General features: G+C 35.1%; 2 protein-coding genes across 9 annotated transcripts in view; one reads left to right on the top strand and one right to left on the bottom strand.

Annotated features, from left to right (window-relative positions):
- LOC118183211 (ribosomal biogenesis protein LAS1L) overlaps positions 1-3,558 on the top strand; it is a 163,453-nt gene extending 159,895 nt beyond the window's left edge. For all 5 annotated transcript variants that reach the window (XM_085818617.1, XM_085818615.1, XM_085818616.1 and 2 more), the window contains one exon: positions 2,579-3,558. In XM_085818617.1, the coding sequence (XP_085674743.1) occupies positions 2,579-2,708 (130 nt within the window). In that variant the 3' untranslated portion in view covers positions 2,709-3,558. The remainder of the gene's footprint in view (positions 1-2,578) is intronic.
- LOC118204554 (uncharacterized) overlaps positions 2,551-15,500 on the bottom strand; it is a 325,427-nt gene continuing 312,477 nt past the window's right edge. For all 4 annotated transcript variants that reach the window (XM_085818614.1, XM_085818611.1, XM_085818613.1 and 1 more), the window contains exons 6-7: positions 5,808-6,079; positions 2,551-5,701 (exon numbers count right to left, since the gene is read on the bottom strand). In XM_085818614.1, the coding sequence (XP_085674740.1) occupies positions 4,320-5,701; positions 5,808-6,079 (1,654 nt within the window). In that variant the 3' untranslated portion in view covers positions 2,551-4,319. The remainder of the gene's footprint in view (positions 5,702-5,807; positions 6,080-15,500) is intronic.

Here is a 15,500-nt window from a genome sequence, read left to right on the forward strand (position 1 = left end):
TCAGGTAGTGCACTTAAATCATAGCATAAGTCATAAAGTACAGTACAGGTAAAGTAAGTCAAACAATATGAGTACTTTAACCCTTTCGTGGGCCATGGGAAGGTTACTTCCCACCTACATGATCCTGGGAAATATACCTGTGGGATGCGCAAAACCCACTATAATATATTGGCTTTGGTATTATGGCGTTGGGAACTCTAATTCCCACTTCAGTATAGTGCTGCCATCTGTGTTCAATCGATTGAAAACAGAATTAGCACATTTGTTTTGAAAGTTCGAACACTTTGTGTGAGATCTGTTCCACTGAGACACCTGTTTTGATTTGACATTTGCATTGCTATACTTTTCTGCTAGAAATGTAAGTAAACACTGTTTTTATTATAATAACGTTCTCTTATTTTGTAATTTCTGCAGTAACTATATAATATTGAACAATAAATAATGGGTGAAAATGCTATTGCATCATGTATGAAAGCCACATGCAATAGGTATGTTGGAAAAATTAGAATATTTTTGAAAATACATTTGAAAATATCATTCAATTCTACTGCGAAAGAAAAGGATTATTTTGGCATAATTTTTACCGAGGAAATTTTACAGAATATTGTTGACGAAACTCATATGCAAAGCAGCCTAAGAAAAGGAAGAGATTGGGTCATACCAAAAAACATCCTGAACTGGAAGGAAATCACATCAGAAGAATTGAAAACATGGGTAGGTATGCATATACTCATGGGTATACATCAATTGCCTGAACTGAAAAAATACTGGAGCACAGACCCTATTCTCAATGTTCAATCAGTAGCAAGAATAATAATCGCAAAGAGGTTCAAAAAATAACTGAGACTTTACATGTAAACGATAACAGCGCAAATCCATGTGGGCAACTTGGGCATGATAAATTCCATAAAGTCAGACCAATCCTCTCACAGCTCAATGATTCCATACCTAAAGTCTATGAACCTTCGTCAACATTATGAATAGATGAACGTATGATAGCTTTCAATGGGAGAACTTCATTGAAGCAGTATATGCCAATGAAGACTATAAAAAGAAGTTACAAGGTGTGGTGTTTAGCAAACTCTAAGACTGGATATATTCAAAAATTTGAAATTTATTGTGGAAAAGAAACTTCTGATAATAAGGATAAAATATTGAGCTTAGGGAAAACACTAATAACTAAACTAACGGAAGATGTGAAACAGACAGGTCATCTTATAGCCTATGATAACTATTTGACATCTTTTAGGCTTGCAAAAAGTCTACTTATAAGTGGTCTGTTTTCTGCGGGGACTATTAGGCTGCAAAGGAAGGATCTTTCACCGATACTGAAGGCTAATAACAAACTACTAAGGGAGAAATCAGTGTTCCTAGCTAAGGAAGGTGTTGCTGCAATAAAGTGGATGGACAAAAAGGCTGTTATATTGTTGACTACTGCACACAATTCAGCAATTATTACATCTGTAAATCATACAAAAAAGGATGGTACTAAAACTGAAATACCTTGCCGTAAAGCTGTTGCCGTATATAACGATATCGTGGGAAGGGTTGATTGCTTCGATCAAAGAAATGAAAGATACCAAATAGGAAGAAGATCTGTAGAATGGTGGCGTCGTATTTTTTATTTTCTTACTGATCTTGGCATCGTAAATAGTTTTATACTGTGGCAAGTAAACAAGAGAAACAGAAGTTTAGACCAGCTAACATTCCGTATAGCATTAGCTCGTCAACTAACAGACGGATATTCCTTGAAAAAGGAAAGGCCGTTCTGCTAGCTTCCAAGCAAAACGGTGTGCAGTTCCGGATGATATACGCTTAGCCAATGTGGGAAATCATATGCCAAAGATGGCTTCTAACTATAGGCGATGTAGGAAATGTAGCACAAAGGCCCAAGAAAAGAGGACCCGCTATATGTGTGCAGTATGTGATGTACCCTTGTGCACTGCAACATGTTTCTCATCTTTTCATGGCAAATAATCGCCTTTACATTGCGTTTGCTCTATGACCATAAAAGGTCCCGTGGGAAGTATACTTCCCACCCCTAGAATTTAAATGTAAACAAAAAATTTGGCAAAATAAAATATATTTCCTTAAATCCTATTGTTTAGTTGATAATAAAACATAAAAAAAAAGGGAGAAATTCAAAAGAGAAATAAATGGCCCATGAAAGGGTTAAGTATGGCCATAGGCTGTTTACAATTATTTGGGTCATTCACATCATATTCGTAGACACTTATAACAGGGTTGTTGATACTTGTGAGGTAAGCATGAAAATTCCGGGCAAGCCGGCAATAAAAATATTTCAGTTCTTCAATGAATTCATCATGAAGTTTTTGATTTCAAATGTACCAGGGCAAAAATGTTAGTACCACCACTACATTCTATAATGATTATTTACCCATAAATCCTCATCTATCCATAAAACTGTGAATATTAATTGGAAAAATTATAAAATAATGTAAATTCTTTGGATTTGCATAAGTCTATATTAATTGTGCATTTTTAATCATATTTATTTTATAGTGTCATTACATTAATTAAAACTCAAAATTAATTGGAGAAATTGTTTTTATTTCAGCAACAAAAATGACAGTGAAGAATTATTAGCTGAAGGAAGCATTACAGTTGACAGTAATGTATTTGAGGAAGATGAAACAACCACTTATGAGCCTTGTGATCTAATATATCAGAAAAGAGAAAAGCAATAATTTATCATAAATATTTTTTCATTAATATAATGTTGTTCAGATGAGAGAAATGTAAAACACACAAATTTATATTTACTCATTTTCAGCAAGCTGCTTTCTGAACATATGACCTGATTTGGCCTTTTACATAAATTGACAATACACAGTATTGTTTATACTAGATAAAAAGGTAAACACCATTCATATAATGATACACATTTTTTATAAGAAATAAGCTCCTGGCTACATTGGTTTGCAGGTCAGTGCAAATCTGCCAGAAGCGAAAGTGCTGAAGATACAGCAGTGCAAAAAGACATGACAACAAAAACAAAATTAAATATATCCACATTTATGTCACATCCATTTTTGTCCTGTACACATATATACATTTTACAACAGTTCATAAATACACAACACTGAGCCTGCTCATTGTGTGTACTTTTTAAACTCTACACATCCAAGCAAAATAATCACTACATATAAAACTCAAATATGTTTGAGTAAATATGTAAGAGTAAGTAACTATTTAATCATTATTTGAATAAAACATGTAAAATTATTAATATAATTATTTTTGGCATTTTGGCAAATATGTTAACAGTCATAAACTTTCTAATAAAGAATAAAAAAACACTAGAATGATTTTCATTTAGAAAATCAAGCAGTGTATTACTGCTGGCAAACAATGATTTAGTGATCACTTTACTGCTTGTGTATTTAAAATTTTTATTTGTATAACTCTACTTTCATACTGTAAATGTACAATTTTTATTAAGATTTGTATACTTTTAAAGGACTCATTGGATAATACATTTCATTTTCTCCTAACATAATAATGTAAAATAAAAGTAAACCTTTTTAAAAATACAGATTTGTGTTCTCTTTATTGGATGTTTTTACTAATTAGGACAGTACCATTGTCATTTTTACAATGTATTCCTGTATAAATTGAAACTAACTGCGGCATTATCTTCATTTCTGAAAATCTACTGGACTAGAAACACATCCTTATCTGGTCATATTCTGCTATTTAAAAACTGCCAGTAGGAACTGTAACAACATGCATGCTTCATGACAACAGTTATTGATATAAAGTTTTATGTACATCTGGAACAACAAAGTTCATAAACAGTGCTAAGAAAAGCCGACATTACAGTAGAGTCGAATTTTTTTTTTAAAGCGGCTTTTCTTTTTTAACTGCAAATGGAATTAATTTACCATAGAAAAACATTTAGTTGTTCACATTTATACACATAATATGATGGACAAAAATAAAATGATTATGTAATTTTTTTTTTTTTTTTTTTTTTTTTTTTTTTTTTTTTTTTTTTTGTGTGTGTGTGTGTGTGTGTGTGAGTTAAAAAGTTCTGTTATTAACAGAACTGCTAAGTCACAATTATACCAAATATTGCAGATATTGCTTATGTTTTATGTATCTAAATATAATTCCAATATAAGAACTTTGTCTTGTGCATAGAATGTGGCTGGTGAAGCATGTATCATATACCATATTTCTTAATCATAAAATTTTCATATATGATACAGTAGTATAAAACAAAAACTCTCAGTAAACAAATTCTCAAAAAAATCTCTTTTAAAGGAATAAATCGCTTTAGTTTAAAAGTATATTATTCAGCTTTTAGGAAACATGCTTAAAATTGCAGCACATATTTTTTGTGGATTAGTTTCCTGGGGATACAAGTCCATTACAGCTTGCACTTGTTCTTTTGGAAATATAGAAGCTAGATGGAAATATAGTCTATAACGTGCACTGTCTGAAAAATCAGGAGAAGCAGCTCTTCCTGGGTGCTGAGAAATTAAACCAGCTTGCATTCCCGGTGGTGGAACACTAGACGGTCTCACAGGTTGACTGAGTACTTGTGATGAACCTCTTGCCATGCCAGACGAAGACTGTTCCTGCCAAGAAGATCCTATCATTTGTATTCCAGCAGAAGACATTGGTCTTGGAGGATCCAATCCATGACTTTGTGACAACCAATGCCGTTGCTGTATTTCAGGAAAATTTCCATGTTGAAGATGATGGCTTTGCATTTGTCCATCTGGATAAATGTTTAATCTAGTATCAGAAGTACTATTTAGATGTTGCATTCTAGTTGATGGTGGCCACTGGTTGTATGAATCTGGTGCACTAGCAATGCGTGTCACTGTTTGATGTTCAGTACCTACACCTTCCCATACTTGTGATGTCATGTGGACAGAACTAGCAACTCTACTGTCACTTCCCATTCTACTTAAAGGTTGATGAGCAATATGGCTCATGGCACTATAACCACTTTGCAGTAGATGTATATTCTCTTGACTACTAGACCGTGGCATTAAATCTGGTTGCTCTTGTTGAGATTTTAAGATACTGTAAGATTCTTGTGGTGGTAAAAGCATTTGGTGAGAACGATCCATGTATCTTCCCATTTGAACTAATCGAGGGTCATAAGCAGGATTAAGAGTTAACTGACGCTGCAACTTACGATGCAGGTTAGCAACCTCTGGTACCTGATGACTATGTGACTGAGACTGTTGTTTGGTGTAAGTTTTCATTCCTTTATTACCATGATTATCAGGGTCTGACAACCTTTTTGCTACAAAAAGATGGCCACCACCATCAGGTTCTAGAAAAATTTCAGCACAAGATCCAGGAATGTTAGGAGGAAGTGTTGTGGGTATAGTAGCCCAACTTCCACTAATGTTTGTAGCTGTTAATTGTGGGGATTCAGATGTTAAAGATATTTGTGGCATTGCTGATGACCATGTAGTTCCATAACCAGTGGGTGCTGCATAACATGGTGTGCCCATTTTTGGAAACATAGATTTCTCTTTTTCCTCGCATTTAGTTGAAGAACTGTCACTTTTTGTTCGTTCTACCAAATTATTTTTCTCTGATGAACCTTCTAGAGGAGTTGATGATGGCACTAAAGATTTTGTTCGTGATAATGGCTGTTTCTTTGACTTTGTACCTCCAGAAATCAATACATTTGATGAAGATTTTAATTTGTCACCTGTAGAAAAATCATAATCATTTATCATAATTTATTGGCCTTGTGTAATAAAGAAAATATCTATAATAAAAAATTACAATATACTGCTGTTGGAAGAAATATTTACCTGGAGATGATTCTCTACTTTTCAATCCTCTAGATTTAACTTCTTGTAAAGGTATTTTTGCTTGTTCAGCAAGCCTTTCAGTTACAGATTTTTGTGGTTGATTTCCTCGTTCTGGATGGTGATACTTGCATTTGTTCCCATAAGTACATTTTTTCCCATACGGACATGGTGGGGGCAAGGGTTCTACTGGGCGGAGAATAGCATGAGACTTGCGTAGAAAATTATCTAAAGAAGGGCCATGCCTACCAAGCGGGTCATCAGGCGGCATAAACCTATGAATATAAAAAGAGACTGGAATAAAATTTCTAATTACATCAAAAATAGTTTTCATATCATAACTAGTTTGGTAATAGAAATAAGAAAAAATAAATATTGTGAGTTATTTGTGTACCTGTATATACATTTTGCTATTAACTTCTTAGTTATATTGCCATTTTTCTTTTTTTTTTTTTAAGTAGAAAGCCACTCTGCACTTCATACGCAAAGTACAAATTTTTAACTTATTTTCCTTAGAAAGGCTTAATCCTCAAGGCAGATAGCCCTTGTGTAGTTTAACTTAATCAGTTAACTAAGCCATTAAGAAATGAAATACTCAAGTGCAGCAGAGAGTTTTGTGAAATTTTAAAATATATATTACTGGGTCTTTTTCAAATAATGTAATCAACAATTTTTGTTAATGATTGAATTAAAAAAGGAATTTTAAACGAGCTTTGTTAAATAGCTAGATACTTAAATATTACATTTTGTGATTCTTAATGTTTCAATAAAAAGTGCAAAAATATCAGTATTTATGCAGTTATAAATTGATACTTAAAATAAAAATATTATAGCATCATAATTAATTTAACCTACAAAATATGAAGAAAAATTGTTTCTTGATCAGTTTATTTAGGGTTCATTTTAAGTGTTTATCTTGAATCATAACATTAATTACAACATTTTCATATCAGCATTTACACTAATTTACTTCAAATAAAATATATGACAATTCTAATAAGTAAAAAGAAAAATAAACTGCTGTATACATATATTTTTATATTCATTGTCATTTCTAATAAGTAAACTGAAAATAAATAAACTTCTGTATACATATATTTTTATATTCATTAAACAGTTAAAAATAACAAATGATGATGTACTGACATTTGCCACTCAGACGGTATAGTGGTTAGGGAAGCCTGACTGCGATACCGGAGAAGGCATGGATGTAAAACTGTCTTGTCTCTTAATAGGAGGTGATGGTGGCCGCCTATTAGATGCCTCCACTTAGGAATGGCTAATCCGTTATAGGCAAGTGTCCGCCATTGGGGGGATATGCTGGCGCTTAAATATTTTATTATTTATGGGTATTATGTAACAGCTTTACATTTTACAGAAACAATAATAACCAACTTGTTCAGGATGTTCAAAATACGATAAGTGCCCACTCAGAAATCCAGATTTTCCTCAATTGTGCCCATAACGGGAACGACGGCAATGAGACTTGCAAAGGATGCAATGACTAACATCAACAGTGAGGTAATTCATGTTCCATGGCCCAAGTCCCATATAAAATTTATACTGAATGCAATTGTCGACTCAGAGTGGCGAGAAGAATGGAATTCTGCATTACAAGGCAGAAGAGTCCACGATTTTTTCCCAAGAACTGACAAAGAGGCACTACACTATGACCATGTTCTGAATCAGTATATCACGGCACGGTCCTTTCCCCAGCTATTTCCATGACAGAAGCATTTGCCCCATGAGATCTCTGCATATGTGGCGAAAGGGGAGACCCAGATTATTACATTTTTGACTGTAATCTAACAAATGGCAAACATCTGATTAAATCTAACAATCTAAATACCATTTAAGAAATATGCAATAAAGAACAGACATCTTAGAGCCAAAATCAGAGATGTTCTTTTACATAGCCAAAGACTCGGACTGGACATTTGTCATCGCTTATTCATCTCCATATATTTCTAAAATATATTTTTTTTTTTTAATTTTAATATATTTAAAATATTTTTTTATTATTTTTCATTTGTATTCCAACAATTTCCTTTTTCTATGTAATGCTGATGGATGGGAGCTCCAAAGACTAGGTTATTACATCTTCCGCCTTAGAAAGGACATTTGTTCATACATTTAAACTTTTGGAAGCATCAGTTGTTGAACCTCTCAAGGACAGTCTTTTCTCGATATGATTTGTGTACACTATTAATACCAGAACTCATTTATCTCAGAAAGTCCTCTCAAGTGGTTGATGGTAAAAAAAGAGGGGCGGGAGAACCTCGGACCACCCCCCGGGGTGTTCTCCCTCAAAATTGGGATGGAAAGTTTAACAGTTAGCTAGGTTCAGCAATACCTCAATTACCTGTGGTACTACGGAGGTGCTGGCCTACTTTTCAACCTGTACCTGTGTTACTGTATTCAATCATTAGTAAAGTTAGCTGCATAAACATTTTTTTATTTGTTAAACTATATTAAACGAAACAATCTGGGAAAAAGTTAAAAATACAACCAAATTCTGAAAATCTTTTAATTTTTTTCTGCAAATAAAATGGGGAAATAAATTTGGATTTATTGGCAAGTTTTCTCCCATATTAATCGTTAAATGATTTTAGAATTCTATTTTTAAAGCGTTTTTTTTTTTTTTTTTTTTTTTTTTTTTTTTCCCCCATTACTAGATACTCAACAACACAATATTCCCTACGTATGTAATCAAAACACAATCGAAATCATAGATTTCAAAAGGAGATCCCGATTCTATCTTAAGCGAAAATACACTTTCTATCCTAAATTAGTATCAAAAGAAAATCACCAGAAGAGAGGCAACTTAAAAAAAATCACGCTCGAAGACGACAAGAAACTGCAGCTTAGGTACCCCAAAAGGTCTTCAAGTAACCAACAAAACAGTTCTTCAGGTTCTCAGGAACCCGAAACTCACGAATCCAAAACGTGACAATAGATGGTAGCGCGGTGGGGACAGGGAAGAAAATGGGAAAATGAACTCAATCGTAACAGCCGATCATGGATGTTTCTGAAAAAAAAAAAAAAAAAAGAACTTGCTTTATTCTTTAACCTGTCGGACACCTAAAATCGTGACATCCCTTAAGGTTAGGGAGAGAGCTCAATTCGGCAATCGTGTCTGGTCATAAATTCTATAATACATTTCAGGTAGTGATAAATATCTGCTTGTTTCAGATAGCATTAATATATTATAACCTGAGCTAAAATTGCGCCAGCGGCACTTCTTTTATGTACTGAGCCGAAATTTTATCAGAAGATTCCTTTAAACTGGAAAATTTATTTTATATGTAAGCTTTAAAAACTGATTCTAACTTCTGAATGTATGCCCATCTTTCACTGAAAAAGAAGAAATTTTTGGACGCAGTTTAAGACTATTAAGGAAAGAAGACTTCTCCCACATATCAAAGGCTTATTCTGCAGAAAGTGAATGACTAAGGGTAACTTTGCCGTTCCCCAAAAGCGCAAGATGTGATCACTATAAATGTGCACGTTCAACGCTAGTTATTTCTTACATGATCACGAAGTACACAAGCCTGCCTCATTCAGCATCAGCTACTTCCCCGATTGCTTGAAGCACGCTAAAATTATATTATTGCCAAAACCAGGAAAGGATACTACCCGGCACAAGTCTACAAGCCCATTAACTTACTTTCGGGCTAGGAAAAGTTTATGAACGTGTTATTCTAAATCGGCTCAAGCCCCCTTCTTAGATGTACTTCCGCCTGAACAGTTCGGATTTCGCGTAAAATTATGTACTTCCAAGCAGCTGCTAAGGCTTGTGGAATTTTGTGGAGATGCCTTACGCCACAGACAAAATATTACCAACCTCATGCTGGACGTGGCGAAAGCTTTCGACCGCGTCTGGCGTGAGGGGGAAATTTGCATATTTTCTTCTGTTTTGTTATCAAGTAGAAAATGAATTAAATATGAGAGTAGAAGGGCCTGACACAGTATCTCAATCGGATATACTTCATTGCAACAGAAATTAACTAAGACAGGCCGCAAACATTAGGAAATTTGCAACTGTTAAACGATGAGCTGCTGACTTCCAACGTGGATGCAAAATCATTTTCCATGAAACAGAAAAAATTGCATATCTTTTTTCTGTTTCATCGAAAATGATTTTACACGGGTACAGAGGGCGGGACACCTATATTTCACCATTGGTCATACAGATACAGTATCACCCCACTAACTATGCAGCTCCGTCCCAATTTTAATGCAGAACACCTCACGGTCTTCACCCCACTTCCCACCCTCCCTTACATTTCCTCACTCGACAGGACTTCCGGTTTGCCTGTATTTGGAATGTCCCATACCAAGAAACACTATGCACTTAAAAACATTTATGCCTTCTCCGGTATTCAAACTCGGGCCCATCGGTTCTGCTGCCAGCGTCGCTAATCACTATACTGATTAAAGCGGCATAGCAACAACAAAGAAAAATGGCTCCTTTGTACTGGATATGATCATAGACAATCGTTAAATGAGAAGCTCTGTAAAGCTCTGCAATTCTGTAAAGAAAGATATTCATAATCATCAACTAGTTAAGTACTCATTCGATAGCGATATTCATACTCATCAACTAGCTAAGTAATTTGTATAAGCCATTCTTATTTTTTAATATATTCATTCATTTATATATTATTTATATTTACATATGTTTATTCATTTTATTTATAGCTCACCAGCGGCCGAGCGGTAAAGTCGCTGAACACTGGTAGTTCGGTCCGAGGTTCGAATCCCGCGAACGGGCTGGCTGCATGGGTGTTTTCGTGGTTTTCCCCATGTGTAACGTGTATACGAGCTAGTTTCCCTTAAAAAGTCCTCCACGAAGGTATCCTTCCCCTTAGGCAGATAGCCCTAGTGTGCTTTGCCATAATTAAATACACACATTTTATTTATATTCTTTCTTTATTTTATTTTTCCCTTAATTTATTTTTTGTTTTTATTTTTATTTGTGTTTATTATATTAAGTATTTGTAAGATTTAATCAGCAGTACCAACTTATAACTCTGAATTATATGAAGCATATGAATGCAAGCTGTCTTTGGCTTTGAAATACTGCTACTATATGTACTCTCTGATTTTGTTTGAAAAAATGTACAGCCCTACCCTGCTGGTGGCGACTGATGGATTGTACTTGATCTCCCGCTGAGCAGGCACTATTCTGTTTGGTAAACGTACACTTAGGTCAGAAGCCTGCTCAGTGGTGACAAACAAAAAATATAAAAAAATCGTTAAATGACTGTGTTTGTGTAAACAGTGTTTCAACATTTGCAAAGCTCGACTAAGCATGTACGACACATCACTGTCCATGAACAAAGGCTCGGCTCGACTGGTCCCACAAACTTTACCCCAAACAAAAAAGAAGGGTTAATTTGGGTGAACTGCCTGAAGAAAGGCCCCACTATCAGCGAGAAACCGCTTGCCAATCTGATACACAAACTGAGGAATGCTATGGACGACAAAAGGCCAGTGAAAATTGAGAAAGAAGTTATCCTGCATCATGACAATGCAACCTTTCACTTTTCTGCAGAACGTGGCGCTGTCAGATTTTCATCTGTTTCCTGTTATTCAGAACTGACTTCGAGGATGACTCTTCAACATGAATGATGATGTCATTGGGGCGATCGTTTAATAGCGTGAGATTCAAGACAAATCATTCTGTAATATGACCGTAAATAAACTGCAGCATAATGTATAAGTCTGTTGATGTCGGAGGTGATAATATAGAAAAATCATGAAGAGAAACTGTAGCTCAAATACCTCAAAACTTTTGTCCCTTTGCTTGTACACCTTACAAAATCTCCAATACATTTACACTCTTTTGCAAAAAATCGAAGCACCAAGAAGGACTTTTGCAATCGTGACTGAATTTGGTATGCAAAAACATCTTGATCGACCATGCAAATGATCTAAGTTTCAAGGCAAATGAACAGGAATTGCAATCATAGCGCGCATTTCTAGTGTGCAATTTGAAAAGTACAAAACCAGTAATAGAGGCGGAATTTTTTTTTTTGGGTTGTTGTTGTTGTTGCTGCCATTGTAATTCCGTAAAGAAGCAACTAAAGATGTCATTACGACGATATCGAAGACCTTACAGACAACTAAAGGACTTCGAACGTGCTCGCATTGTAGGGTTGCGTGAAGCTGGGTGGTCATACCGAGCAACAGGCCGCCACCTGCAGCGTACAGACACTTTTGTGCAAAGATATTGGCAGCAATGGTTGCTACAAGGAAATTGCCGACGAAATTAAGGCTAAGGAGCACAAATGCGAAGCAAGATAGCATGATTGTTCGCCAAGCCTGAACCTTCCCAATGGTGTCATTGCCGACTATTGAACCCACTATAGCCACGTCTATACCTCCCATGGTACCGTCTACCATCTCACGGCGCTTGTCTGAGGCGGGGTTACGCTCACAGAGGCCTTTAAGACGTTTGACCCTACAACATTGGGGGAGTCGTCTGGAGCGGTGTCGCAGCCGATCATCATGGCTGCCATCACACTGGCATCGTATAGTGTTCAGCGATGAATCTCGCTTCACTCTTGAAGCAGATGACCACCGTGTTCGTGTTCGGAGAGGATGGGGCCAGCGGTCCCAATCAACCTTTGTTTTACAAAGGCATACAGACATAACCCCTGGTGTGATGGTGTGGGGCACTATTTCTTATGACAGCAGGTCATCTTTAGTCATCCTCCGTACATCTTTAACAGCTCAACGATATGTTGATACCATCCTGTGGCCGGTTGCATTACCCTTCATGGCACGTTATCCTGGAGCCATTTTCCAACAAGATAATGCCAGGCCACATACCGCTCCCATATCCCTGGGCTGTCTGCGTGCGGTTGATACTCTTTCTTGGGCAGCAAGGTCACCAGACCTTTCACCAATCAAGCATGTCTGGGGCATGGCAGGTCGCCAGATTCAGGCATCACAAAATATCGCAGATCTGGAGAGACAACTGATGAATGCCTGGCAGAACGTGTCGCAGGATGACATTAAGAACCTCTACCACACCTTGCCTCGACGAATTCAAGCATGCATTGCCGCCAGGGGCGGTTTGACCAACTACTAATTTGAATACTCAATGGGTGATTGTCAGCTGTGAACAGGTACTATGACCTTGATTTTTTAATCATTTTATTATCTTTGTATGAGCTATGCACATATTCAATTTAATCAAAAACAACCACTTCCTTCACGGTGCTTCGATTTTTTTGCAAAAGAGTGTATATACCTCAAGCACAAATGTAAAATGAAATTTTTGCTCTTAAGATGAACATCCGCTTGAAAAAAGAACTGACACATAAACAGCGTTCATTAAAGGTATTTCGTACTGTTAGTTCGACCAAGTGGTTTGTAAGTTTGTTGATTTAAGGTGCAAAACCATTTCTCAACTAAATGGAAATTACGCGACTGAAAAAGCAAACATTGAAAATAAAATTAAATTTAAAAATATACAATCCAATTGACCCGAATTAATTCGTTTGCATCAAAAACGCCTATATTTGTTTTGCTGGTATTTACCAATGAAGAGAATATACGCGAAATTCATAATGTCAGTGACTAAATTCAAAATAGCAGTAAGCGGCGCGGTGGGTGTTAAAGAAGGGCATTTTATATACATCCCAGAATAAGCGGAAAGACAAAGGGATAATCCATATAACCACTTTAAGGCATGGATTTGCATCCTGATTATTAACACGTAATATATATTATTTTCATCATCCAAAAGTACTAGAAATAATAAATACAGTATACGAAATAATTTCTCATACTTTCTAAAGGTATGCCTATAAAATTAAATAAATAAATAAATAAAGATTAAGAGCTTATTTTTATATCTTTGAAAAATGCAAATGGGTTAAAGAAAATCTCTAAAAAGAGACTATTTCTAAACTTTAATGAAATTCTTAAATCTGATTTTATTTTCAGATTATTAAGGAAAATTAATGGATAAAAAGTAATAAAGTCTGCATACTTTTAATAACTTCTGCAAAGGCTACCTTATTAGTGACTCTTAATTAACACGCCTATTTGCAAGAACTCTGAATTTCACAAAATAAAAATATAGAATATTCTAAAAATTTGCAACTAAAAAATTTTCGGCCGTCTTGTTTCGTTCTGGAGAAAGGAATTCTAACTTTTTCAATTTGCCAAGTACAGGCGCTGCACAGGTTTTGAATCGAAATTGTATACTTTCTATACTTCACTACTTCCTTGTGAAAGTGACCACTGCTTTAGCAACATTAATTTGCACTTTACAGACTGAACATTTAAGTTTGCCAATTCTCGGCGACTAAAGTTGATGGTCGCTTTAACACGGAAGTACTTCGCTGGTCTGCTTCTACTAGTCAAGAATATTTCAATCTAAGTTTAAAAACATTCATAAAAAGGGAGCACTGCACACGTAAAAATGTTGGCAGGAATTTCCCAAGGTAAGAGAAATTTGCACTATTAGATCACTTTTGACCGGCTCAATAAATAAATAAATAAACTGAAGGCTTTCAGATTTTATATTACTACCAAAGGGACGTTTTTTCCGTTTACATACACATACACGTTTTGATAGCATTTGGGCCAATGCGGCAAAAAATATTTAAAAACAGCATATCTTTAGAATTTTCGATACGCAGTCTCGCAGGCTGGAAATAAAAATGTTTCTTTCTGTACAGTGCTGCCATTGTTCGCTTTGAAATCCTTGAGTTTGTTAATAAGAAAATTCGTTAAATTTTTACAAAATAAGAAATAGACAATAAAACAAATTCAAAATTCGGGGTTCCTCGTGTTCATATTCGGGTTGGACGCTATGTTATTCAAAAGTTGATGGGTCTAGGTACCGTTGTTTTTTCACAATGCGACAAACATGCATACATTCATGCAGATTCTTCATTATTTAAATTCTGTATGTGTATGTGGTGACAACAATTTAATGTAATATGTGGTGACAACAATTTAAACGTGATGTGCCACGGCATATCACGTTTAAATAATGCCGTTTGTAAATAATGTTTAAATAACGCCGTTTGTAAATAATTCGTTTCGTTTAAATAATGCCGTTTCGAGACTCATAGCCCTTCTGAGCTAATGCTCCCTTGGGCTAAAAAACTCCCTTTTTTGATTAATTGAGGAAGTTTAATAGCCATCAAAGTTAATTTATGATTCTGGACTGGCACATTTCTAAAATGCTTAATTTATTCAGAAAGAAAAAAGCTGCATTAAAACATTTGAAGTGGAAACATTTTCCCCTTCCATACAAAAGAATTTTTTCCTCCACCATGTGCAACATAAATGAAATTCTGAACATGGATTTCTGAATTCTATACGTGAAGTTTTTACGTAAAAACTGAAATGAATTATTCACGATTGAGGACTGAATGTCACATTTTTACGAATTAAAACTATTACATACAAACAAATTCGAACAGCTAAGTGTTCAGAATTTTCTACCGGTTTTATCAATTACAAAAAAAAAAAAAAAAAAAAAAAAACACCTCCCAGATGTAATTTTATCAGTCAACCAAGAATACCGTATTTATGCGAATCTAAATTTATTGAATCTTATTTTATACAACAATGGATTTGTATATGAACTATCAATTAATGGTATGATAATTTTATTTAAATTTAGATACCATATTTTATACAACCATGGATTTATACATAAAGCAG

Source organism: Stegodyphus dumicola, chromosome 6 (genome assembly GCF_044657685.1).
Source record: "Stegodyphus dumicola isolate Sdum_Otavi_A_Nest chromosome 6, ASM4465768v1".
Taxonomy (NCBI): Eukaryota; Metazoa; Arthropoda; class Arachnida; order Araneae; family Eresidae; genus Stegodyphus; species Stegodyphus dumicola.